This window comes from Setaria italica, chromosome IV (assembly GCF_000263155.2).
Source record: "Setaria italica strain Yugu1 chromosome IV, Setaria_italica_v2.0, whole genome shotgun sequence".
Taxonomy (NCBI): Eukaryota; Viridiplantae; Streptophyta; class Magnoliopsida; order Poales; family Poaceae; genus Setaria; species Setaria italica.
The window spans coordinates 30544906-30570293 of NC_028453.1; the positions used below are offsets into that span (position 1 = coordinate 30544906).

Consider the following 25388-nt stretch of genomic DNA (forward strand, 5'->3'; position numbering starts at 1 on the left):
CCACATCAGAAGGATAATTCTAATCCCAGCGGGTCACGCTAAAAAAAAAATTCTAATCCCAGTGGGAGCTCAAAAAAAGAGAAAGTTTACAGGGCCCCAGGCGCAAAAATGCACGCCCAAGCGTTACTTAATCCAAATTTTCCCAACCCCCATGCTTCCCCCTCCTCTCTTCTTCCTGCCCACTTGCCCAGCCTCCAATTGGAAACCCATCACCAGCAAGCAGCAAGAGCCAGCCACCTTCCACCTCGAACCCAACCAAACCCATTGAGCATAACAACTAGTGCCAATTCTATCTTACTTAATCCTTTTTCTTTATACCAACTCCCTCGTGGCCTCGGTCGCCTCCACTCCGCCTCCGCCGGCGCCTCCAAATCCGATCGATCTCCGCAGGCTCCAGATCCCCGGCGGCCGGAGGCAGCGAGCTCCCGGCGCGGTGGACCCCCGAGCGGCGCTCGTGTCTTCGCTCTCTCCAATCAGGTACCGATTCTCTGCCATTCGTGCTGCGTTTCCACCTGTTGCCATGCTCCCGACCGCTCCCGGCATTGGGCTCCGTTGCTGGAAAGATGGCGGCTTCCGTGCTGTTTGGCATTTCGCCTTGCCGTTCTGGGCGTAAAGCTTCGGTTTTTACGTGAATTTACGAGCGGATTCAGGTGCTGGCGCTGTGATTTGGCTTGCTTTGGTTGGTTTGGGTGGCGCCTGGGCCCTGACTGGATCGACCCGGTAATGCGATTGGGATGCGGTGGTTTGGTTTGGTCAGAGCTTGACTTTTCGCCGGCCGCCGCCGTGGACTCGCCCGCTGTCTTTTTGTGTAAATCTCCTGATTTGGACTTTGTGGTTCACCTACCTCGACACAATTGCTGAATTGCTCGACCAATTTGGAAAGCCTGCATCTTTCAGGGCTTTTGGATTCAGTCTTAGTAGCTTGCACCGCAATTTCAGAACAGATCACGACTAAATCCGTACTAGTTAGTGCATTGGAAATTGTACTAGAACAACCATCAGGTTACTGGGATGGAGTGCTTGTTTGTAGAAATATAGGGGCAAATCTTGGCGACTGACTTGAATATGTCACAATAAAAAGCATTCTTGGTTGTTTCCGAATCATTTGGATGGATTAATGTGTTAATGCTGTGCTTGTCGTGTATTGCAACTGCAGGAAAGAACCTTCTCCTGAAAATTCATCAGCCCCTGTAGTAGCTGCTGAATTACCGGTGTTTGATTGGGACAAAAGAGCTTTAGACGATCTGAAGATGGAGAGGAGATAGAAGTTTCACAAGCGTATAGTGGGGTGGCAAGGATATGACTGTCATGATGCCTCAGCGTCATCGGGCTGCAGCCAAGAAGCCCATGTGGATAATCGTGCTCTTGTCTATGGTTTGTCTCGTGTTGATTGGGGCTTATGTCTTCCCACCCCGGCGCTACTCTAAGTGCTACCTCTTTGCTTCAAGTGTATGTACACCTTCTTTCAAGGATTGGCTCCCTTCAATGGGCCGACGGGAGCGGACTGATGAGGAGATTATTTCATCTGTAGTTATTAGAGATATTCTTTCAATGCCCATGCCTGTGTCAAAAAATCCAAAGATCGCCCTTATGTTCCTGACACCTGGTTCATTGCCCTTCGAGAAATTGTGGGAGAAGTTTTTACAGGTTGGTCCAAATGTACTCATTGTCTTTGTGCCACTTCAGGAGTATAATTCTTTCAAGGATCTTTGTGCTTCCTTTAAATGGAAGGCATCATAATTCATAAACCTTTCAAATGTAGATACATAGACACCCTGGTTGGTCCCATAGAAACAATTTAGTGGCTTACTGGCTTATTTACTTGTTTTTTAATGTGTATTATCAAAATATGAGTATAGACTGCGGTACTGTTGATATATTGATTCCACATGAACGCTTTTGTTTGTTTTTCTGGAGAGGAGGTACAGATTAGCAGTAGAGTTGAACCACCATGGTGTCTGCTTTAGGCAGCTATGCTGAATCTTGAGCTTGTCTGTGTAAAGTTGGTGTCCTCAGCAGACATATGCTTGCTTTCTGTAGAAAGTAGGGCCAAATGCCTTTGATCCAAATATGAGTATATGAATTTTGCCAATATGTTGATTTCCCCAGTAAAACTGGCCAGTCGTGCTACAAGTAGCACTCTAAAATGATAGATGTTGCTCAGGTTTATTTTTTTTATGCTTATGCTGATAGCATAGGATTCTCATGCATCTTTGAGCATTGTAGTGTACTAGTGTTGAAGAATCCATTTATTTTATCTGTATAAATAGGTTAAGCATGTTTTCGCCTTGTAGGTGCCAAGCCGGTAATATTTTATTGCTACTAAGTACTAGTCTGTAGTGGTAATTCATATCTCTTATATAATTTATTTGAGCTTTATAGAAATTGAATCATTCTTGACTTCTCTAAACAGGGACATGAGGGAAGGTACTCCATCTATGTGCACGCATCACGTGAAAAGCCTGTTCATACTAGTTCTTTGTTTGCTGGTCGGGATATTCACAGTGACGCGGTAAATATTTTTATTTTTGTTTGCAAATTTAAGGGTTCTTGTCCTTGTCCATGAGTATCTTTAGTTGGATTCTTCTCTGCTAATGGACTATGGTACTGCTTTATGTTATAGTTTTGTGGTTGTTAAATTTGAGCATAGTATGTATTTATTATGCAGGTAGTATGGGGATTGATTTCAATGGTTGATGCTGAGAAGAGATTACTAGCGAATGCTCTGGAAGATGTTGATAATCAATTTTTTGTCTTGCTCTCTGACAGGTTCAGTCTCTGATTATGGGGATTGCCTTTTTTATTTTTTTGTTCTTTATAATTGAGCCATCTTTGCTTTATATTACAGCTGTGTTCCGCTGCATTCGTTTGATTATGTGTATAATTACCTGATGGGAACGAATGTTAGCTTCGTTGATTGGTAAGAACACTGGAACTTATATTCAATTTGAAAAATATCATATGAGAACTTTTTTTAACTTTTGTTTTTATCTTTTGAAGATGTTCATATATCCACTCACTTTGATTTTTGTCTGCCTTTGTTTTCAATTTTTAAGTTTCAAGGATCCAGGTCCACATGGCAGTGGAAGGTATTCTATTGAGATGTTTCCTGAAATCAACGAGAGGGACTTTAGAAAGGGTGCCCAGGTATAGTTATTTTCTGTACTAGTTTGTTAGGATATAGAATACTTGCTGCTACCAAATTCATTCATTTAGTTGTACATCATTTGTCAAAAGATTTACATGTCATAAAGCTGACATGTTTAGAATTTGTTTGACTACCGAAATCTAATCTTAAATGCTTTCTTGTGTAAATTGCGGTTCTTGTTGTAGTGGTTTGCAGTTACACGGAGACACGCTTTAATGATTCTGGCGGACAGCCTGTACTACAAAAAGTTCAAGCTATATTGCAAGGTATATTTATTTATGGAGTAATTATCTTTAGTTAATAGAACGAAACTAGATACCAAGTATTAAGGTGGAAAACATGCATACAGTACAAGCATAACTTAATTTACAATATGTATTTTTCAATATGAAGTCCAGTGTTGTTTTAGTGTTAGTAAGAAATTTGGAAACTAACTCTAAAAACTCTGTTTGGATAAGTTCGTTGCAAAGTTCCTCATAACAATCTAAAAGGGTCCATACATTCGAGTCACCATTTCTCAAGTCTGAACCAATTGTCATTATTTTCACCTTTTTCTGTTTCAAAAATATTTTTCTAACTAATATTTTTTGCTAATGGAATTACCTTTGTCCTGTAATCTGCAGCCAGCAGAGGGGCGCAACTGTATTGCAGATGAGCATTATTTGCCAACCCTGTTCAATGTCAGTATTCACTATCTATAGAAGTGACATTTAGCTTTTTTTTTTCCTTTAGGTTACTTTCTTAATTCATGTCCATAACTTCAGATGGTAGACCCTGGTGGAATCTCTAATTGGTCAATTACACATGTGGATTGGTCTGAGGGAAAATGGCATCCAAGGTCATATAGCGCTGCAGATGTCACCTATGATCTCTTAAAGAATATAACGGTATGTTCTTCCAAGCTGTATGAGTTTTTCTCATCTAGCTCCTGATAGATACTAACGTTCATACTCTGATGTGCATTACTGTTGCACAGGCAATTGATGAGAACTTCCATGTAACAAGTGATGACAAGGTAAGCACAACAATTTATAGCCATTATTATTTTTGAGTTTTGATGAACAATAAATAAATTGTTCATGAACTTCATCATGGATTATAAGCCAACTCTGAGTTGTATTTAGCATCCATGAAACAATGAAAGTTCCAGCTTCAATGCATCTTAACAATAATTGAATGCCGATGTGCTATTTTTTTTTTCTATTGCAGAAACTTGTGATGCAGAAGCCATGTTTGTGGAATGGATCAAAGAGACCATGTTATCTTTTCGCTAGGAAGTTCAATCCTGAAGCACTTGACAACCTACTGAAGCTATTCACCAGTTATACATCTGTTTAAGTCCAACCTAATTCATTGCCTTGGGCATATGGTCTGATTGAAGCCTCAAGTTCCACAAGGTTTTTCCATGTTTATGTAAATTGGGAGGCCCATACTTCTTAACAAGGATCTGGGCCCAAAGACACAGATTACCATGGCAACAACTGTGACGGCTTGGAAGCTCATAGTAATTTATTGTGTTCTAAGTTTCAGGGAAGGGCCACAGCAATGTTTATAGAATGACACTGCCCTCATAGTAATTTATTGTGTTCTATGTACGTTTCTATTAGTTTTCCCCTCCCTCATTCGTTCCTGTCTCTTGGAGAAGAGATTTTTGTCATACTGTCATTATATGATCCATTCTTTGTAGACACAGTGATAGCTAGGGAATTACCACATAACTTTATAATTTTAAATTTGTTTTTGTTAACAAAAGGTTAATCTATCACTATGGATTGAGTGCATTATCCCTATTATCGTGATTAATATGAGACAAAAAAGGCACATTGCCCCTGCTGCTTATGAATTCTGAAATAAAAAAAAAGACAGATTGGTTCTAAAGCATATGACTCTGGAGTTGTACAAGTGCTAATTATTAATCACATACAAAAGCAATCTTTTTTGTGATGACACGTGCAAAAAATTCTGGTTTCCAGAATTCACAGTATACATAAATCAGTGTCTCAACAAGACCCATTCAGCTCAAGATGGAACATCTCATGTGCTACCAGGCAGCCAGTAATCTAACAAAAGAAAAGCAAAATTAACCATGCTTCAAACAAGAAGAATAATTGCTGAGGCAAAGATCTCATAGAATAAAGATCCTGCTGTTTCTATGTACATTACAAGATCGGTGACAACAAGGAGCGCTAGCAAATGTGCCTACTACCCATCAGGGTAAGCTTGGAAGAGCAACTTTGTCCAAGGAAACAAAGCTGGCCCGCCCATTATCCACATGGCAATATTTCAGAGGAATACCCCCAAAATTGTATTCCACAGTTTCTAATTCAACCCTTGAGGGGGGCTTATTCCTGTACCGAATTGAAAAACAATGTCAATATCTTTCTTTTAGGACTTATAATGTCAAAGTTATGATAGTCTCATACAAACATGGATCAACAGAGTATATAAGAGCAACCCTATAATGTTATTCATTTTATTCATATGCTATCACCAAAGTCATCTTGAACCCTCTCTTTTTTTCCTTTTACTTCCATAATAGTCTATCTGCACTCTATAATTTTGCACAAACTCCTAGCCTACTCCATGCTCAGAATCAGCTATTTTTCTACCTTCAGGATAAAAGTTGGTGAGAATGGAAAGAAAATGTCACAAATTGCAATAAAACAGTCACAAGGAGGATGTACATCTGCAACTTGATAGCAACTTGGCAAGACAGAATCCAATTAACTGAGAATCCGCTTAGACATTATAAATATTCAATCAGTTTTGAGAATGAGCTATTCGTTTCTTTGCTCCATAGCTAACAGATGGGTAATAATTGCGACTAAATACACGAGCAGTAAATCAATTAATGTGCATGCCAGAGACTCCCTTGGTCTCCATGAAACTTGTTCCATGTGTTAAAATCATACATATCGAAAGAGCCACAGGGGGGGGGGGGGGGGGGGGGAGGACAAAATTGTTTCATGCTTACAGAAATATTGTTCAGTAATTCAAGTACAGTCTAAATGAAGATGGACCCTATATCTACACAAAAATACTGGAAGACCAATAGAAGATGAGCTATTGGAGGATGAAACTGTAGTAGGCTGAATAAAAGGAACATTACCTTAACACACATAAGAGGAAACTAGGGACCCCTGGGGATGATTTTTTTAAACTTGCTGTTTGGCAAATACACTTGAAAGGATGGAGATATCCCATCGATATGCATTTCCTTCAGCAACTTGGTTATGTCACTGCAGGTGTCATCGAATCTATTGAAGCTCTTATCATTGTGAACCACGCTAGTGGGAGGAACAATGATGTCACAACTACCACTATTCTTTATTGTCCAGGGAACACCATATCGTCCAACAATATAACCAAGCAATTTCAAGTGCTTATAAGCTTGGAAGGCGTCCCAGGAGCATCCCTATTCCCCCCAGCAATATTTTCATAGATGCCTTCTATTCCTATCGTTTCATCCTTGTCATTAAGAAGATTCAAGATGCCTCTTTCAACCAAGAACCTGCATGGTTTCATCAGACAACAAACAAGCCTTCACTAGAAAACTCAAGTACTCGAAAAGGAAATCACTGACATGAAATTCATGAATATAATCTATTCACAAACGGCTCAGAGGTTCAAGAAGAGAAGAATTTATGCTAGTCTGCTGACGCACAGCACACCCTGCCTAAAGAGGACCAGTACAATTAAATACCACGAGGAGTCTGGCATAAGCTGCACAGCTACGGCATTTCATCGAACAGGCGGCATACCCGATCTCCTCGACGTTGTAGCACAGCTTGGCACCCCGAGTGACGCCAGTGGTCAGCCACAGCTTGCCCTTGCTCTCCACAACCTCTGCAACGCCAGCCTCCTCCACCCACCGCGCACGGGACGCCACATTCCTACACTCACCGCCGCAGGACTTATCAAGCAGGCGGGCCACACTTGTTCATGCAGTCTGCAGAGCAACTGCAAGCAAAGCACTCACCTGAACTGGACCCTCGAGGAGGCGGATGGAGCTGCGTCGAGGAAGGGGTTGAGGTGTTGCTCCTCGCCATCATCGTTTCCGGCAAAGGCTGCGGCGCCACCCGCTGGAGCGCGGCTCCTTCGGCGGCGGTTGCCCGCGGTTCTCATGTTCCTCCTCTGCAGAATACAAGATGCTTCAATATCAGAGCTAGCCAATGATGTACCCCATTTTAACAGGGAAACGAGCATGAGGAAGAACCACAATACCTAAAGAGTCCAATAAGACCTATCAAAAGGCATGCCATATGCTCCTTAAAACCTCATTAATGACCCACTGGCATAACATTAGCAATACATATGAACCTTATTGAAAACTGTAGCTTTCAATTCAAGATAACAATGAGAGAATCATACTGGAAGGGTAGTATCTGAATCTGATGGGGATCAGACGATCAGTGATAGTAACTCCAGTGCTCTCCTCCCATGTTTCTCTACTACTGCAAGACTTTCTTCCAGTGCTTGAACTGCAGCTTCATCCATGCTGAGACGCTACTTTGCTAGAATGATCGAAACAATCAGAACATCACCAATATCTCCAAAGAGAAAATTTCTTATTTGACATCGGTAAAATGATTGCTTCCTTGAAAGTTTGAACTTCTTTATTTGACACTAAATTTAACTTTCGTTCCCAATTTGACACTACCGTCCATTCCGTTAGGTTCTTCTGTGACAAGGCCTGATTCAGTGTACCAAAGTACCCTCAACCACCGAGCCAAATCCAATCGGTCAATAGCGGCGGCGCGTGAGCTCTCGAGGGCGAGGATAGCCACGCCTCGCCGGGGAGGTCAGGCCCGCGCTGCGACGCGGACGGGTTAGGTGACAGCGGGCGGCGGGCGAGATCGACTTCCACGCACGGAGCGCGGCGGGCGTCAGGTGCGCTGATGGCGCCATGGCGGTACCTGTGGCGGGGCACGATGGGATGCACGCATAACGAAGATGGGCGGACGGGCGGCTGCTGCTGCGGGGTACTGCTCAGAGCTGCAGAACCTGATCGTGGAGAAACCCGATGGGCGTCCCGTTGCCGTCGCTGACGAACAGCCTGTAGCTCTGTGCTGCTGCCAGTTCTGAACTCTTCTGATCCTCAAGCGTGCGTGCATGCCATTGTTTGGCGTAAACTTGCATAATTGAATCTGTTGATGTCTGATTCTCTGTACGTAATTGAGCTGCTGTAACTTGCAGTGTTGATTTGTATGACTAGTGTAGGTCTGACATGTGACCAGAATTAATTCCAAGGGAAGACCGAAGAGTATTCTGCTGTTGTGTGCTATTAGTATAGGTTAATCCAGGATTACCTTGCTCATTAAGTTGCTGAACCGTTAGCAATACTCATGCTTTAGTCATTAGACCTCGTATACTTTCATTTTGCAAAATATTCAGTGACGTACGGTTACATTCCAACTCAGGGGCAAAATTGTCTTTTTATATGTCACTTAACACCGTTATCAATAAAAAAAGACGGCAATGTCATATTAGAATGAAACTTGGACCTAGTGTAAAAAAGGAAGTTCAAATTTTTAAAGGCCAAGAAAGGAAGTAGTCATATCACTTAATGTCAAATAGGGAATTATTTGATCTCCAAACGTAGGCATTCAACTATCATGGCTAGTCTTATGTAGGTACATGTGCAACCACAGGACATGAATATCGGACAATGGGTATTTGGTAAAGTACAACTCTGCATATCAGATGTGATCACGCTTGCTACAATTTCCATCAAATACACAATAACACAAGTCTAATCTTTTTCAGCATGAAAAAAAATGAGCCATGAGCCAACATACAAGGTCCGGTTTGGTTCCACGGACAAAAGTTTAATCCCTGTTATATCGAATGTTTAGATACTAATTAAGAGTATTAATACTAATTACAAAACCAATTGCATATCGAATCTATTATTCGTTTCACGAATTAGCCTCCATCTGTGTAATTAGTTTTATAATTAGCTCATATTTAATCATCCCAATTAGCATCCGAAGAAATGTGAAAAGGATTAAATTTAGCTCAAATATCCAAACACCCCTAAGCCAATGTGCAAATGCCATGTTGCCACTGTATACCAGCATTAATGACAGCACAGCCCACCTCTCTTTCCCTGGCCCACCAGTCATAACTCCTTCCTGGCCCACAAAATCCACGACTTATTTCCACAGGTCCACACCCAACCACGTAGCACCACTCAAATCGAGACACGTGGCGCAAGCCCCCACTCTTCCCTCCACCTTCCCTCTTCCATTTCGCAAACCGCCCCCTAACTTCTCAAAACTTTCAAATCCCGGGTCCAAGAAATGCTTCTGCACTTCCTTTCTTCCTCCTCCGCCTCCTCCCCTCTCTGCCCGCGATTCCTGCTCCACCCCAATCCACCAGCCGGCCTCCGTTTCCTCGCCATGAGCGCCGCATCCTCAAGCTCCTCGTCCCGGCCGGTGCGCGGCGCGGCGGTGCCGGTGCCTTTCCTCGGCGCCGACGAGGCCGGCGCGGTGGCTGACGAGGCCTTTCAGAGGCATACGTCGCCGACCTTGAGGAGAGGCGGCGCTGGGGTGGCCGTCGTGTGGTTCAGGAACGACCTCAGGGTCCTCGACAACGAGGTGCTGGTGCGCGCGTGGGCGGCGTCCGAGGCGGTCCTGCCGGTGTTCTGCGTTGATCCTCGGGTCCTCGAGGGGACCACCCACTACTTCGGGTTCCCCAAGACTGGAGGTGAGGATGGATCAATTCTGCATTCTCTTGGTCGCTGCTTCATTTGAGATTCGAGGTCGATGGGGAGTATGGTGATTTCTTTGGCATTGTAGTCTTGTTCTTGTAGAGCCAAATGCAAGAAGTTCCTGATTGGAAAATCTTGCTGATTTATGCTCATTTGTTTGTGTTTCCGGTGAAATTCGATCATCTATTCAGCATTGAGGGCACAGTTCTTGATAGAGTGTTTGGGAGACTTGAAGCAGAATCTGAGGAAAAAGGGTCTCGATTTACTAGTTCGGCACGGCAAGCCTGAAGAGATCCTTCCTTCGATTGCAAAGGCTGTCAGTGCACACACAGTAGGTCCCTCCGCATAATTCTGTCACTGGATTAACTTTAGCACAGCTCGATGTTGAATTATGGATATTGGGGTAGTAGACTCATGCTAGTTGTAAGAGTTTTGGAGAACGTGGTTGCCTATCTTGGCTCGCCACGGTTACGTGTTTATATAGCAAAGAAATTACAAGAGTTTGACTTGATTACAATCTAGAGCTTAAACCGATTATAGTTCCTCGGTTATATCTCTAATACAAGTAGGTTTACAATATCTCTAACACTAGTAACATAAGAATAAGTGAGGTGTTTGTCTACAGGTTTATGCTCATAAAGAAACATGCAGCGAGGAGCTCCTCGTCGAACGCCTCGTGCGCAAAGCCCTGGAGCAAGTTCAGATTACTCAAGGAGGAGCACCTGGCCAGAAGAAACCAATGAACCCCAGGTTGCAGCTGATCTGGGGAGCAACACTGTATCATATCGATGACCTCCCGTTCACCGTGAGCAACTTGCCAGACGTGTACACGCAGTTCAGAAAGGTAGGAACTTCCTTTGCAAACTCTATGCTGTTTTCAAAGGCGTGATGGGTTGATGTTGAAGCGATGCTTTTCGCCAGGCTGTTGAATCTAAGTCCTCGGTTAGGAACTGCAGCAAGTTGCCACCGTCGCTTGGACCGCCCCCTACTTCCGGCCTAGATGAGATTGGTGGGTGGGGGGCAATACCAACACTGGAGTCACTAGGCCTGAGTGTCACAAAGGCAGGTTTAGTTGCAGCCAGTTGTGCTTTTCGTCAGAAGCTTAACTAGTTCTAATTTTGATCAGTACTGTTTCCTCCGATCCTCTCTGCAGTCTGAGAAGGGAATGCATTTCGTAGGAGGAGAGAGTGCAGCTCTTGGAAGGGTCCATGAGTACTTCTGGAAGAAGGATCAGTTGAAAGTCTACAAGGAGACCAGGAATGGCATGTTAGGTCCAGATTACTCCACAAAATTCTCTCCTTGGCTTGCTTCTGGCAGTCTTTCTCCACGTTATATTTGCGAAGAGGTAAAGAGTTCATGATTGACTGCAGAGATCATTAGCTTTGAATAATGCGATATGTTTGTGTCCTTTCATGATGCAGGTGAAGAGATATGAGAAGCAAAGGGTAGCAAATGATTCTACATACTGGTTAGTGTGCCTTATAAATTTTACTGCTACCGGGCTCAAGTTTCAGCTAAACTGCCCATGAGATCCAAATTATGATGTTTATACTCTAGTTTCGTGCTGAACTTGTTTGTCTGGCACGTTCTTATTCATATAGCACATATTCCTGATATGTCAATGGCTTCAGGGTTTTGTTTGAGTTGATATGGAGAGACTACTTCAGATTTCTATCAGCAAAATATGGGAACTCCATTTTTCACCTAGGTACTAAAGCTGATGTTGTCTCTCTTGCCCATAGATTTTGTATAAAAGTATATCAAATTTGAATCATGAAAAGAATGTACAACTATTTCATTTGGAAAGTTAAATTTTTCCATTTGGATTATAAAAGGTAGAATACTGCATTCCTGATGCAAATTATTGTTGTAGGAGGTCCAAGGAAAGTAGCATCCAAGTGGAGTCAGGACCAAGCGCTGTTTGAATCTTGGAGAGAGGGTAAAACTGGGTACGCTATTATCCACTGTGTTCGATTTTCAACATCTGGAGCTATGTTCATCATGCCTATTGATTCAGGCATGGTAACAAATTTCCAGGTACCCTCTTATTGATGCCAACATGAGGGAGCTTTCAGCCACCGGTTTCATGTCTAACCGTGGACGTCAGGTAAATTTCAACATCCGGAGCAACTGCATAGGGCTTAATTCTGCAGGCCACAAGTTCCCAATTATTCATCTCTACCATTGTTCTATTTGTAGATTGTCTGCTCATTTCTTGTCCGAGATATGGGTATCGATTGGAGAATGGGAGCAGAATGGTTTGAAACATGTTTATTGGATTATGACCCAGCTTCAAATTATGGTAACTGGACATATGGAGCAGGTTGGTCCTATCTTTTGCTACTTACTAGTGCCCAATGTTACTAAATTCTGAATAGAACAGTATGAACAAAGAAACATATTATATTGAACTGGAACTGATTGAAATTTTATTGCTGTACTCTGACAGGAGTTGGCAATGACCCACGAGAAGATCGATACTTCAGTATCCCAAAGCAAGTAAGCATCAATACTCCAGACTAACAAATCTGAATACTTATTCGAATTTTGACCAGACTGAACTCTTAACCAAAAAATCAGACTACTGTAAAGAATCATAGCAAACATGGTAGCAAATTAGCAAATGTTGTCATACTGGCATGCAATTGTAGGTTTTACAACATGCTTGTTTATAATCGTATCAATATTAGTCATACCTCAACTGGCAGTGACCATGTGTGAACATCCTTCTGCAGGCTAAAACGTATGATCCTGAAGGGGAGTATGTTGCATACTGGTTACCAGAACTCCAGTCACTTACGAAGGAAAGAAGAAACTTCCCAGGGGCTTCATACATCAGGCAGATCATCCCACTTAAGTTCGATGGTGGAAATCAGAAAAAAGATCAGTTCAACAGGCAGAGAAGGCCGAACAACATGTACAGAAGACAAGTAAAATAGGAGGCACGTGATTCATTCAAAATTGAACCATCTATCAGTAGGAAATGAAGTAAATTTACATAGTTGATTGGAGAGTAAACACACGCATTTCTCTATGGTCTTATGCAATGTTCATTGAAGGATTCATCTGTGTTTTGTGAAGTTTGTGAGCACAACTAGCACAGAGGATCAGAAAGCCTAACATCCACTTGCAGTTCCAGCACATTTCAACATGGAGACCAGACACTGAAGAATGGCAAACATTTTCATTCAGGTTACCTCATTTCTCAACAACAAAGTTTACCAGTACCACCAAAACTAGCTCCACTAACAAAAAAACCGAGCAAAAAATATTTACAACACTGCTGATGACATACTCTAAACACTCAAATAAGACCTCACACCTTCAAAAAGGCACAATTACTCGTATGTACAAGTTAGCCTTGCTGAGAGAAGCAGAGTTACAACTACGTCGCTGAGTGGCCATGAAACAGATAAATATAGCTTCAAGCCTTCGTAACAGATCCTTTCCCTGCACAGTAGCGAGCGTTGTAGCCCTTGGTTGGTATAGGAATTCCTAGTGACTGATCAACACTTTGCACCTTCCACGCACAGAATTGTGCATCATGAACAAGTGGATTGGTTGCACGAACTGGTGGTGACCCCACAAAGTACGGAGGTGAAGCCTGCATATTGTGAAACCTGCTAGCTTAGAATAAAAACATGGTTTGATTCCAAGTAAAGGGTGGCACTTTATATTTACCTTTGCTACCAAATCAAAAAAGACAGCCAGAAAAGAAAAGGGAAGGAAAGGAAAATTCACCAAAAGGTGATAGCTTATGAAGGGATAAGTGAAAGCACATTTGAAAAAGCATCATCTTGTAGCATGATGAAAGAACTGCAGAGAAACGAACCTTGCTCAGAATGAAATCAGAAAGATCTTGTGCAGCTCTCAATTCACGTTCCCTATACCACCTGAGTCACACAAAAAATATCATTAGCCTGATTAAACATCAGAACATTGAAAATTAGCTATGTGTATGATAGATTATACAAATATTTAGAAGTACGATAGTAACACAACTTCCAGATGGACCAGATCAGATCAGAGGGCTGGACTGTACCTGCTGCTTTTGCACGGAATTGGACATCTGATCATTCCATCTCTACTCTCTGTGCTTTGGCAGGTTTCCATCAAAGTTTCTGCTCTCAGACCCTGTAGCCTTTTTGTTTCCTCCATTGCTTCATTTCCATACAACGTGAAACCTTATTTATAAAATGTAACCCAGATCTCAGTTACAGCTTCAAGGTTTTCTCATATGCCAAAATTATATTATTATGAATTGAGAATCATGGGTGGAACCTGATGAAGGATTAGCAGAACTCGTCAAATGTTCCAAACCCATGACAGGAACAGGAAATAAGCTCCTTAAGGAAGCAAGGCCCTGCACAATTAAGTACAATTCCAATGGTTAAGACTTGAGAGCAAATAAACGGTAAAAAAAAGCACATTGGCATAATGGCACCCAATAACAAACAGTAAACACCAAACAACACAAAGGAGGATGATCGCTTGTCTTTTAACCTCCAGAAGTACAGCTTCAAGTCCAACCAAAAAAAAGCACAGCTTCAAGTATTCCAAGTACCAATGGCACAGAGTTTGCATTTAATGTATCTGGCATCTTTCAAACAGAGAGCCAGAATCACTGCTGCAACTTCTCGTGGGCACACAGATAAAAAAAGTAAATTTTCAACACATTACACATTCTAAGTTTCTAACCCAAGGGAAAAGAAAGTACTTGTGCAAATTTCCATCGTCCTCCCACCCCACTCCTCGAAAGTCCCCAACTTGCCAACAAAAAACCTCATAGACAATAGCCAAATCAATTGGCACCCGTCTGGGAATATCGACTCTGTTATCCTGTGTTCAGGGAGTTACCTTCCTGTGAACAGAGGCCAGAAGCGCATAAAAGGCAATAAAAGCTCGTATTTTGAACCTCAAGAATGCACAAATGTGCTACTAATCTGGGAATTCACACCGGGAAAACCCCGCCTCGCGCACTTCTAATCCCAGATTTCAATCCACCCATCCCTCGGCCGGACCTAAGCCAAGAAACGCCTCAATCTTTCGACAATACAGCGATTAATCTACAGCGAAAAAGAAAAACCGCCGTCGCAACCACAGACGGCGGCGCATGGGAAAGAGCACGACGCTAGCGACCTCTGCTCCGCCACCCGGTGCTAGAGTCCGCCAGATTGGTGGTCCTCAGAGACGGAACGGAATCCTAGCCGGAAGAGGAGGGAACGCAGAGGAACTCACCTGAACCACCGGGAGAGGGAGGCGCCGAGGCGGAGGAGAGGGATGCGTCGGGCGTGGAGAAACCACTCCGCCGTGCCGCGCGCTCCCCGCCGCGGCCGCCTTTCGTCTTGGCGAGCGTGAAGGGAAAGCGAGAGAGAAGAGGGAGCGGGGCCGTTTGCCCCCTGGGTATTTATCCGGGAGGACGCAACGCAACGCAAGCGACCGGGGTCTAGGGCGCTAGGCAGCCTCACGAGGGCTGCGACGCGCCGACGCGAACGCGACGGCCGAGGGCGAGAGGATAAGAAGGGTTGCGTTAGGGCAAGTGGTGTTGTCTAATACGCAATTTCGTACGTCAATATGTAATTCTTTATCTATACCTATTATTAAAGCAAGTAACGCCTCTGCCATATTTTTCGTACGTCGTGGTAATTTTGCAGAAAACCCCCTGATGTTTTGTGAAATCAACCCGCAGTCCGAGTCCGCAGTCTGAGTCTGGGTGTCGGATTGAAAAAGGAGGAAAGAGAGGGGTTTTAAATGGAAATTACGCCGCCGCCCCCCACGCCGCCGCTCCCCCCCACCCTACCCACCCCGCCTCCCCGGTGCGCGGCGCTCTCAACACCCCACCCACCCCGCCTCTCCGGTGAGCGGCGCGCTCAACATTACGCCCCCCCCACCCCACCCACCCCGCCTCCCCGGTGAGCGGCGCGCGGGGTGGGAGTTTGACGGCGGTGGGGCGGCGGTGAGGCGTCGCGACCTCCGTTCCCGTCTCTGCGTCCCCACTACCTCCCCTTCCGACGCCGGTACCGCACGGCGCTCCCCCATCCATCCCCCCGACCTCCGCTCCCGTCTCCTCGTCCCCACTACCTCCCCTTCCGACGCCGGTACCGCACGCTGCACGGTTCCTGCGCCACCTACGGATCTGCGCCGTCGCCGATCTGAGGGCCCCATCGCTCCTCCCTCCTCCCCCCTACCCCTCACTACCCGGTGAGTTGCGCACGTGGTGGGAGATGTATGGCGGCATGGGGCAGCTGGGACGGCTGGAGGAGCGTCTCCTCCTCCTCCACTTGCAGGAGGAGCCTCCCTCCCGTGGTGGATGGCCACTGCCACGACGGCGCCGCCGTCGCCTCCATGCGGTACTCTGCCTCCATCTCCGGCAAGCCTGCGCGGCTTCCGAATCGGATCGGATTGGAGGGTGACTCGGGGCCATACTTCCAGTAGAGTTCGTTGCCGAACCGGATCGAAATCGAGGCGTACCTGGATTGGAATCGAGGTTGGTTTCTTGCCTGTATATATAGCTGCGTGTTTGGGTATCTTTGACGTTTTTGTGCCATACTGCCAGGAGACGAGGTCCTGCTCGCCGTCGAGAATTGCTCATCAACACACGCTTAGATCCCCTCCATCGACGCCAGCAACTCGTTTGGTCTAGCGTGTTCAGCTTCTTACTCTCCTTGGACAAAAGGTACATAAGCATTTACTTTTTACGAAGCTTTTTGTCCTCTAAATTGTGTCAATCTATTTGACCATAGAAGCTGGCTTGGCGGCTGTGGTGGACTATATACTTTGTTGTAGACCGTGCGATCGCTTGATTATCCACCCAAGGATCCTATTTGTTGCAGATCATGGTGTTTTGTTAGTCTTGTTTTAAGGAACAACTCTTAGGTCAATCATTCAGTATACAAATGCAGAATGCTGCTTAAATTGCTTCAAGTTGATGTTACTTGGCAAGTGTGCTTGTTACAAAAGATTTTACCACATCTATTCCCATTGTATTGTGCCATTTAGAATGCATCTTATTAATATATTAATACAAGATCTTTATGAGGTAATTGGTGTATGTTACTGTTTAGCAAACAAATTTCTTCTTCCCCCCTCAAGCATGTAGGAGAGCTGCATATCATTGCATTAATAGAAGAAAAGAGTCGTACAGAAACCACACACATCTCCTAGATATAACTCACATTGGCGCCTGTTTTACAACATAGAAACATGACCCGACCAGAACAAAATTCATATGATGAGTAGTAGTATTTGTAGTTGTCATCAAGTTTTAATGTTTTGCCTCACAGTAAGATGGTAGAATGATGGCATTTCTGAAGTTATCTGCTCAATATCTTTATGACAGGCTCCTGCTGATGTGTTATAAGTATCTATATAGAAAAGTTTCAAATTTTCTTGCTCCAGTAGCATTCTACTTGTACTATTCATTTTCAGATATACACTACAAGTTTCAAATTTTGGCATAAATCATCAACTGCTACATAATAGATGAAGTTTCTAGGATCATCCCATATTGTTACTGAATAGAGATTTTTCAATTTCCCGCTTTTGCAGAAAATGGATTCTTATAACATTGAATCAAGCAATGCTGATTGTTTAGATTCTCGACCTTTAAAGAAACCAAAATGTGAACAGTTGAATGATTGTGATCTCTCACCATCGCCTCGATCATCCACCTCCCTGGCATCATCATGTAATAACATTGAATCAAGCCATGTTTATGATTTAGATGCTCGGCCCTTGAAGGAAGTAAAATGTGAACAGATGAATGATGTTGACATATCACTGTCGCCTCCCTCAGCAACCACCCTGCCATCATCATCTCCGGTTAGTGTTTTTCTTGTTCATTTAATTTAGTGGTTTGGTTAATGATTTGACATTTTTATGTTTTTTTTTCAGGAAAAAGATCCTTATATTATTGATTCAATTGTAGCCGAGAAAGTGTCATGTTCTGATTGGATTGACTTAGAATCAGATAATGACAGAAGAATTCTATTAGATGACGAGAAACATCAAAATCATCATGAACAGTTCAAAGTTGATCAAACATATGACTATCTCCCACAAGGTATGTTTGTCTGATTTTTTTTTACTGTGTTGTTGTTTTGAACTTTTAACATCCCCATAAATTTTTTGATTACTTGCAGATTATGAAATGACGGACCTGGACTATTGTGCTCTAATGACAATTGAATCATCTTTGGAATCTGATATACTTGTGAAGATAGATGACATCTTTGTCACACAATCTCAATTGTCATGCTTGCTAGATCCAAAAAAATTCTTAAATGATGATGTAAGTACTTAAAGTGAATGCTCTTCTATTAACATTTTTTTCTTTTGTAATAAATGTTTTTTATTTGAATCTTTGTAGGTCATCAGCGCTTATATATGTTGCATAAAGTATCAAGCCCATTTAGAAAGTAGGAATGATGTTAAATTTTATTTTGAGAATCCCTTTATTACTGTAATTCTAAAAAGGGATGGCAAGCTTGGTGTAGGTCAAGATGGTAACCATATCACAAAGATTGTGAGAAACTATCTAAAGCATGAAATGGTATTTTCTATTTCTATAATTGTCATGTTTTAATGTTTTTAGATTTTAATTTTTAACTGTTCATGTCTTGTACTAATTCAATTTTTCATTTTAGGTTCTAATTCCAATAAATATCAAAGAAACACATTGGTATTTGGCTATTATTAACACACAGAAGTGTGAAATACAAGTACTTGACTCGTTGTGTTGGGACTCCAACCGAGTTGATCTTGCCGATACGGTCAGTTTCTACAGCATCCATACTTCTTTGATATTATAAATTGATCCTACATTTAAATGTATTTTTTCTGTTATTAATAATTTAACAGCTGCAAGGACTACAATTTCATTTGGACATAATTGGAAGGCAACAAAACTTGATTAGCCATAACTGGAAAGACCTCCAGATTATTTCATGGACAATCACAGAACAAGTACAAGAGCCAATGCAGAAAGATGGGTATGTTTCTAAAATATATGCTAACAAATATAAGATTATTTATTTTCTTGTTTGGAGTACTCATTGTTTTTTAACCATGCAGCTCATCTTGTGGACTGTTCATGCTCAAGTTTATGGAATACTGGACTGGAGATTCACTATCTCATCCTATTACACAGGTTTTTGTTTTTTATCTTATGGAATAATATAAAGTCAATGACATGCTAATTTTTTACAAGTTCTAATAATGATTGGTACTATGCAGGAAGATATTAATTGTTTTAGGTATAAGTTAGCAGGCATTCTATTATGTTGGAAAACAAACACAGCACAAACAACTCATCAAAATATGTCATTGTTGGGAAGTTCAAATGACCAAAAAGAAACCAAGGCAACAGATTCATTATTAGAGGAAACAAAATACCAATCATTAATGTCTATTCTTTCTAAGATCAATGAAAATGAGTTAGTTGGCGGCCTTTGTGACTACATCAAATCAATTAATTGTCCAGAGACCTTGGAGTAAGAACCTTCTTATTACTACTGTCTATATTTTTTATTAATAGAATAATACAATGTACAACATAAGTATTCCATTTTGTTATTCTCTTGAACTTATGATGATCAGATGTTGCATGCTGCATTGCCCCTTGTTATGAACCGAATGGATATAAACTTTGTAGAGCTATTGTTGGTCTTGCTTGTACATATCAGGGACCTTTTAGCCAATATTTTGTGCAAGTTAACTGTTTCATGGTAATTTGGCTTTGTGTTCCCATATACTATGTTGTAAGTTTATGGTGTACTGTTCCTCCTGTTATATTCTGTTAATAAGACAATTTTTTCTTTGTCTGGACTGTGTGAAGCCATCTTTTTCTCTTAATGCAGAAAAGTATGGGTGAGAAATTCCAAGCCATATTCCATTAGCTTGACTGTCAGGAAGCTGCAAGAAATTCTGAAGGAAGATCTGCCCATGGACCGTGATTGTTTGAATTTGGTTATTCGAAAATTCATGTTTGACGAGATCCAAATGATGAAGAAAACCAAAGGAACAATATCAAAGCATTATCTAGACACGAGGTTTTGGGTATGTTCTTATAATCATAATATAAATAAATTCTTTTTTTTCCTTAGGTTTTTAACCACTATTTTATTTCATAGATGATTACTGATTTTGGACGACACCCAAACTTCCGTAAAAAGTTAGATGTGGAACAACTTGCAGAAACCGTTTGTAGCTAGCCTGGTGTTAATTATAGTGTTTCAAGATGCAAATTGGTAAGACATCACTTCCCTATACCTATAAGCACAACCTATAAGCACAGTTCTTGCTATTATAGCTACTAGCCTTCTTGTACATTTTAATGCTCTTGCTTTTGTTCTAACAAATAGCATTTTGCAGATTCTTATACCAATAGTACAATTCAATAAAACCTATTTCTGTTTATACTAAACCAAGATACAAGAACCGTCTATATTTTAGACCCTACTCCACTTGACCCTGTTTACAAATACAACCCAAATGCAAGATATGTGAAGAAACTTTTATGTATTGCTGAATTTTTGCCAAAAGCCATGTCAAAAGTATGCCCTGGTTCTAGATGGAGTGAGGATGTTTTCCTATGGCGTCAAATAATTTTATCTGATGTTCCTATCGAAAACAGGTAAGCATTCTTATAAGCACTGTTCAGATATGGTAGCTCAGGATTGAGTTGAAGTTTGATTTTAGCACCTGGGTAACACTGCATGTAAATTCTTGAATTTTGACAGCCAGTTCAGTTTAGCTTTCAGCTTGTAGGTTTAAGTTTCTTCTGTTATTTTGGTTGAACACAAGTTCACTGGATGCACTGCTTAGTTATATTTTTTTCGCAAGGCACACCAAAGAATCAATTATGTTAACTTATCATTGGCAGTACCCAGTTCAGTCTGTCTGCATTGTTGAACATATACTGGTGTCCTCTCTATATAGATATTTTCCAGCAAATTGCCATCACCCTGATCCAGCATGAATTAAATTTGGACTGATACACTGAATGAGCTTTTGCATTTATTAGTACACATAGCAAAAATGGAACTTATTGCAATTGTTACCCTCCACAGCAGTTAAATTCTCTGTTTTCATGTGTGTTGGTGAACATGTTTGTTCAAAGCTTATGCCTACTTTTGCATTTTGTCTCAAGTCAAGTCAGTGGATTAAGTTACTTAGAGCTCACTGCCCTTATTCATCATAAGGGAATGATAAACTTTTGATTTTTTTTTGTGTGATCTTGATTGACTACCTGTTAAAGTTCAATTTACCGTCATTATTGGATCACTGTGCTGTCTTCTTCTATTTCAGTATTCTCTTTGCTTGCAACTTAGGTGCATTTGTACATGAGTTTTTATAGACATTAGCAAATGCCTAATGGGAATCAATGGATGGGTAGTCCAGTCGATTCATTCAACTGTGCTTTCTTCCATTACTGAATTGAGTATCCTGTTCTCTTTGAGGAACTTAGAGAAAAAAAAATACTGACTGATTGCTCTAACTTGTCAGTGGATTAAGTTATTTAGAGCTCACTGCCCTTATTCATCATAAGGGAATGATAAACTTTTGATTTTTTTTATGTGATCTTGATTGACTACCTGTTAAAGTTCAATTTACCGTCATTATTGGATCACTGTGCTGTCTTCTTCTATTTCAGTATTCTCTTTGCTTGCAACTTAGGTGCATTTGTACATGAGTATAACTTGTAGGTTTTCTGTAAGTTGTCATGTGAGTTCTACCAACAATCGAGTCTTTGCACATCTTGCTTGTATGCCAGAAACAAGTTGTAAAGATGTAGGACTAAAAGGCGCTACACAAACTGTACAGTGAAGACTATGTCTTCAAATTCTTTCTTTTAGTAAAACATGCAGATCTGTTTAAGGAAAAGTAGTTAAACCTTCAGTGTTTAACATATTATGAAAATATATGTATTATAATACTCACTGAATTTCTTGATGTCCTTATCTTATCAGGGAACTATCCGGTTATTTTGTTTCTCTCTTCATATGCATATGGAAAGATGAAGAACTAAGGTTGCCAATTTTAAAGGTTAGTTTCATAAGAACTTCAAATATTTTTATCTATTATTTACACACTTATATGACGCTAATTATTAATTGTTTGCATACATATATGCATGTACAGGATGGCTATGAACTAAGAAAGCAATTTATGGCACAACTATTAACTTACAAGGAGAATGAATGTGAAGATAATATGCCTGCTGGTGTTCGAGACTTTCTTAGCTGTATCAATGCTACAAAAAGTTAGAAATAGTTATGCAAGCACAGAGAATGTATGAGATCATGTTTAGACGGTCTATTATTACCGTTGGACCTTTTTGTTTATAGGAATATTTATTATTCACTCATTTGTAATATGTATCATCAGCTCAGTGAGATGTTGGTTTTGTTGAACTGCTATGTATGCCGTACTGATCCTTACATGCAAAGTAACTCTATCTTAATGAAAGCTCCTTGTAAGTCCACACAAAACCGTGTTTCAGCTGGTTGTTAGTTATAGAAGTTCCTGAAAATCTGCAAACTGAACAAGAACAGTTATATACATTCAGATAACCGCAGAAAACTTTTTTGGGACAGGGCAAATATTGATTGTGCATCAAAAGCGAAAAAAATTATAAGCACCGAATCTATTTCTTTTTATGGGGTGCGCTACAAAGGCACTTTGGTCAGCAATGTAGTCATGAGTTAAACATATTTCAATATTATTCTAGGTATTTCTTGACGTTTTACTGGCATCCTAAACTATACATTGAAGCCCATAAACAAAAGCGGCCCAAAAAAGCCCAAAAGCCCAACAGCCGACCAATTTCTCCGTGTCGATCTGCGCCAGATCGGACATTTTCCCCTCCGGACTTCTCGGGTGAGGGAGGAGAGAGCCGCCGGCGGGCGATGGCGTGTGATCGCCGAGTATTGTCGCGCCGCCGTGGGCCCTCTCGCCGGGACTTGCTTGCGGCTTTAGCTGCGCACAGCTCCGTCGAGGGGATCCTCGGTGGCACGAGCAGGATTTTGTGTGTATCCGGAGCAGCCGACGAGGCCGGCGCTGCCGCCGGGGATTTCCGGTTCGCTCGCGTCGCCGCGATGGAGCCCTCCGAATCCAACCTTCACCCTACACCCCATGTCCAGCAACGACATCCCGTCGCCGATCTGAGGGCCCCATCGCTCCTCCCTCCTCCCCCCTACCCCTCCCCGGTGAGTTGCACACGTGGTGGGAGATGTATGGCGGCATGGGGCAGCTGGCACGGCTGGAGGAGCGTCTCCTCCTCCTCCATTTGCAGGAGGAGGCTCCCTCCCGTGGAGGATGGCCACGGCCGCGACGGCTCCATCTCCGGCAAGCCTGCGCGGCTTCCGAATCGAATCGGATTCGAGGGTGACTCGGGGCTATACTTCCAGTACAGTTCGTTGCCGAACCGGATCGAAATCGAGGCGTACCTGGATTGGAATCGAGGTTGGTTTCTTGCCTGTATACATAGCTGCATGTTTGGGTATCTTTGACGTGTTTGTGCCATACTGTCAGGAGACCAGGTCCTGTTCGCCTTCGAGAATCTGCTCCATCGACGCCAACAACTCGTGGTACATAAACATTTACTTATTACAAAGCTATTTGTCTCTAAATTGTGTCAATCTATTTGACCATAGAAGCTGGCTTGGCCGCTGTGGAGGACCATTTTATGTCATTTGTGCTTTTCTGATTGTATTTGGAGGACAAGTAATCTGGCAGAAATATATTTGCAGTAATGCTTTTATAAGATTCATTTCTGACTACATTTCAGAAATAGTATGTTACAATATGTTGGCCTGATATTGTTTATGATTGTATCCTTGCCAGATTATGAGAATCGGATATTTAATGGTAGTATTGACTTCAAAATTTCTACTGGTTGATTCAAATCTGCTGCTGTTACTTGTGTTATACTGACAATTATTTTCACCAGGCATATCCGATCTTTGGACATTGTTGTTGTTGTGTTGTTGCGAAGCTTTGCTAGGCATATCTTTGACGTGTTTGTGCCATACTGTCAGGAGACCAGGTCCTGCTCGCCGTCGAGAATCTGCTCAAATTTCAGCGATCTTGGTAACAGCCTAAGATTCATGTATGCAGTTGCTCTTCTATGATGCATACTATCGATTCATGTACAGTCGCTCTTCCAAATACTATTGTACTATTAGTTGACCATTATTGCCTAATAGTCAAACTTCCCCATAAGACCATACAGCAACAGCAAGGAAATAGACATGCATGTAATCTTTCGTTGTGGCCAAAACTCCTCCATTACAGCAGAAATTCTGAGTGGCTGATTTGAATTCTTCAAAAAAATGATTGGCTCTGCATACTCTAATGAAAATCTAACATTTCAAATGGCATGAAACTAAAGTTCCGAACCGAAGAAAAAGCACTCATGCCTCTTTTTACCTGAGCTGCTTGCTGCAGCAGGATCTGGCCTCCAATCCAAGAGCCCATGGTTTCTCTTAACAGTCCAAGAGGCAAGAAGGAATTTGGTAGCATACATGCTAACAACCCATAATATGAAGATAGCGTCAATCTTCATCGTATTAAAACATGAATGAAAGAATGGTCTACCACTGGTCTAGGTGCCCCAATACGTATTATGCATTACTAATGCAGATTATCATTTTGTGGCAGCATCACACACCTGGATATGGCACAGTAAGCTTCAGAATTCAGTGTCATGTGAGCTTTTCTGATTATATTTGGAGGACAAGTAATCTGGCAGAAATATATTTGCAGTAATGCTTTTATAAGATTCATTTCTGACTATACATTTCAGAAATAGTATGTTACAATATGTTGGCCTGATATTGTTTATGGTTGTATCCTTGCCAGATTATGAGAATAGGATATTTAATGGTAGTATTGACTTCAAAATTTCTACTGGTTGATTCAAATCTGCTGCTGTTACTTTTGTTATACTGACAATAATTTTCACCAGGCATATCCGATTTTTGGACATTGTTGTTGTTGTGTTGTTGCGAAGCTTTGCTTTTAATGATACATGGGAAAATTTCTGAAAACTAATAAGAGTTTCATGTCTACTCATTGAAAAATACGAAACTCATTCTCGGTGATCATTCTTTATTAAATATGCTTTAATAGCTTAACTCGGTCATCATTCTTTATTAAATATGCTTTAATAGTTTAACTCGGTCATCATTCTTTATTAAATATGCTTTAATAGTTTAACACTTTTGTCAATTCCTAAACATTCTGTTGCACAGGTCAAATAGCCAGTGCATGCGGATGCTTTACATTGGACAGTTGCACTTTAACTTCATCAAAAAGGTAATTGAAGAAAATTGATTTTGTTTTGGCATGTGCACTCTATCGCATAAAATCCTGAGTGTAGAAGCCCATGTATAACACTGCAATCCTAGGACAATTCAATTTAGCACTTCAGCTCTTCATAGTTGGAAGCAAGGTTCTCAGACAAAAAAAAATATAAATACTTACAGTTGTGTTAGTTAAACCTTGTATATCAATTTTTCTGTGTTT

General features: G+C 41.7%; 4 protein-coding genes, 1 long non-coding RNA gene and 1 pseudogene across 5 annotated transcripts; 3 read left to right on the forward strand and 3 right to left on the reverse strand.

Annotated features, from left to right (window-relative positions):
- Nucleotides 1–150: 150 nt before the first annotated feature.
- Nucleotides 151–4929, forward strand: LOC101780134. Its single transcript, XM_004965586.2, has 11 exons — nucleotides 151–477; nucleotides 1157–1647; nucleotides 2414–2512; nucleotides 2669–2769; nucleotides 2849–2920; nucleotides 3057–3147; nucleotides 3334–3414; nucleotides 3772–3828; nucleotides 3913–4035; nucleotides 4125–4163; nucleotides 4358–4929. The coding sequence occupies exons 2-11, from the start codon at nucleotides 1300–1302 to the stop codon at nucleotides 4484–4486; spliced, it is 1140 nt and encodes a 379-aa protein (XP_004965643.1). The 5' UTR covers nucleotides 151–477; nucleotides 1157–1299; the 3' UTR covers nucleotides 4487–4929.
- Nucleotides 4930–5099: 170 nt separating this feature from the next.
- LOC101780807 lies at nucleotides 5100–8404 on the reverse strand (annotated as a pseudogene).
- A 1015-nt stretch (nucleotides 8405–9419) lies between these two features.
- On the forward strand, nucleotides 9420–12940 carry LOC101781209 (cryptochrome DASH, chloroplastic/mitochondrial). Its single transcript, XM_004965588.2, has 12 exons — nucleotides 9420–9856; nucleotides 10052–10191; nucleotides 10486–10704; nucleotides 10782–10922; nucleotides 11014–11205; nucleotides 11282–11328; nucleotides 11492–11568; nucleotides 11734–11809; nucleotides 11898–11967; nucleotides 12060–12183; nucleotides 12310–12359; nucleotides 12596–12940. Exons 1-12 carry the CDS (start codon nucleotides 9451–9453, stop codon nucleotides 12797–12799), a joined length of 1746 nt encoding a protein of 581 aa, XP_004965645.1. The 5' UTR covers nucleotides 9420–9450; the 3' UTR covers nucleotides 12800–12940.
- An 85-nt stretch (nucleotides 12941–13025) lies between these two features.
- Nucleotides 13026–15269, reverse strand: LOC101781602. Its single transcript, XM_004965589.4, has 5 exons — nucleotides 15099–15269; nucleotides 14142–14223; nucleotides 13903–14044; nucleotides 13693–13753; nucleotides 13026–13464 (listed from the first exon to the last, which is right to left on the reverse strand). The coding sequence occupies exons 2-5, from the start codon at nucleotides 14182–14184 to the stop codon at nucleotides 13285–13287; spliced, it is 426 nt and encodes a 141-aa protein (XP_004965646.1). The 5' UTR covers nucleotides 14185–14223; nucleotides 15099–15269; the 3' UTR covers nucleotides 13026–13284.
- Nucleotides 15270–18009: 2740 nt separating this feature from the next.
- On the forward strand, nucleotides 18010–19355 carry LOC111257085 (ubiquitin-like-specific protease 1A). The gene is made up of 6 exons (XM_022826117.1): nucleotides 18010–18150; nucleotides 18229–18411; nucleotides 18506–18631; nucleotides 18720–18850; nucleotides 18933–19008; nucleotides 19095–19355. Exons 1-6 carry the CDS (start codon nucleotides 18010–18012, stop codon nucleotides 19353–19355), a joined length of 918 nt encoding a protein of 305 aa, XP_022681852.1.
- A 4769-nt stretch (nucleotides 19356–24124) lies between these two features.
- On the reverse strand, nucleotides 24125–24557 carry LOC111257102. The gene is made up of 2 exons (XR_002677494.1): nucleotides 24291–24557; nucleotides 24125–24212 (listed from the first exon to the last, which is right to left on the reverse strand). It is a non-coding gene; the product is annotated as an uncharacterized LOC111257102 (long non-coding RNA).
- Between the last annotated feature and the right edge of the window lie 831 nt (nucleotides 24558–25388).

Bases quoted from the DNA above. Each gene is read 5' to 3' on its own strand.
- LOC101780134 (XM_004965586.2), top strand. From the start codon at position 1,300: ATGACTGTCATGATGCCTCAGCGTCATCGGGCTGCAGCCAAGAAGCCC. The intron at 1,648-2,413 runs GTTGGTCCAAAT...TTCTCTAAACAG, and splicing joins TGTGGGAGAAGTTTTTACAG to GGACATGAGGGAAGGTACTC. The intron at 3,148-3,333 runs GTATAGTTATTT...TTCTTGTTGTAG, and splicing joins ACTTTAGAAAGGGTGCCCAG to TGGTTTGCAGTTACACGGAG.
- LOC101781209 (XM_004965588.2), top strand. From the start codon at position 9,451: ATGCTTCTGCACTTCCTTTCTTCCTCCTCCGCCTCCTCCCCTCTCTGC. The intron at 10,705-10,781 runs GTAGGAACTTCC...GCTTTTCGCCAG, and splicing joins TGTACACGCAGTTCAGAAAG to GCTGTTGAATCTAAGTCCTC. The intron at 10,923-11,013 runs GCAGGTTTAGTT...TCCTCTCTGCAG, and splicing joins TAGGCCTGAGTGTCACAAAG to TCTGAGAAGGGAATGCATTT.
- LOC101781602 (XM_004965589.4), bottom strand. From the start codon at position 14,184: ATGGGTTTGGAACATTTGACGAGTTCTGCTAATCCTTCATCAG. The intron at 14,045-14,141 runs GTTCCACCCATG...TTTATAAATAAG, and splicing joins TTCTGCTAATCCTTCATCAG to GTTTCACGTTGTATGGAAAT. The intron at 13,465-13,692 runs GTTCGTTTCTCT...CACAATATGCAG, and splicing joins CTGATTTCATTCTGAGCAAG to GCTTCACCTCCGTACTTTGT.
- LOC111257085 (XM_022826117.1), top strand. From the start codon at position 18,010: ATGACGGACCTGGACTATTGTGCTCTAATGACAATTGAATCATCTTTG. The intron at 18,151-18,228 runs GTAAGTACTTAA...GAATCTTTGTAG, and splicing joins AAAAATTCTTAAATGATGAT to GTCATCAGCGCTTATATATG. The intron at 18,851-18,932 runs GTATGTTTCTAA...TTAACCATGCAG, and splicing joins GAGCCAATGCAGAAAGATGG to CTCATCTTGTGGACTGTTCA.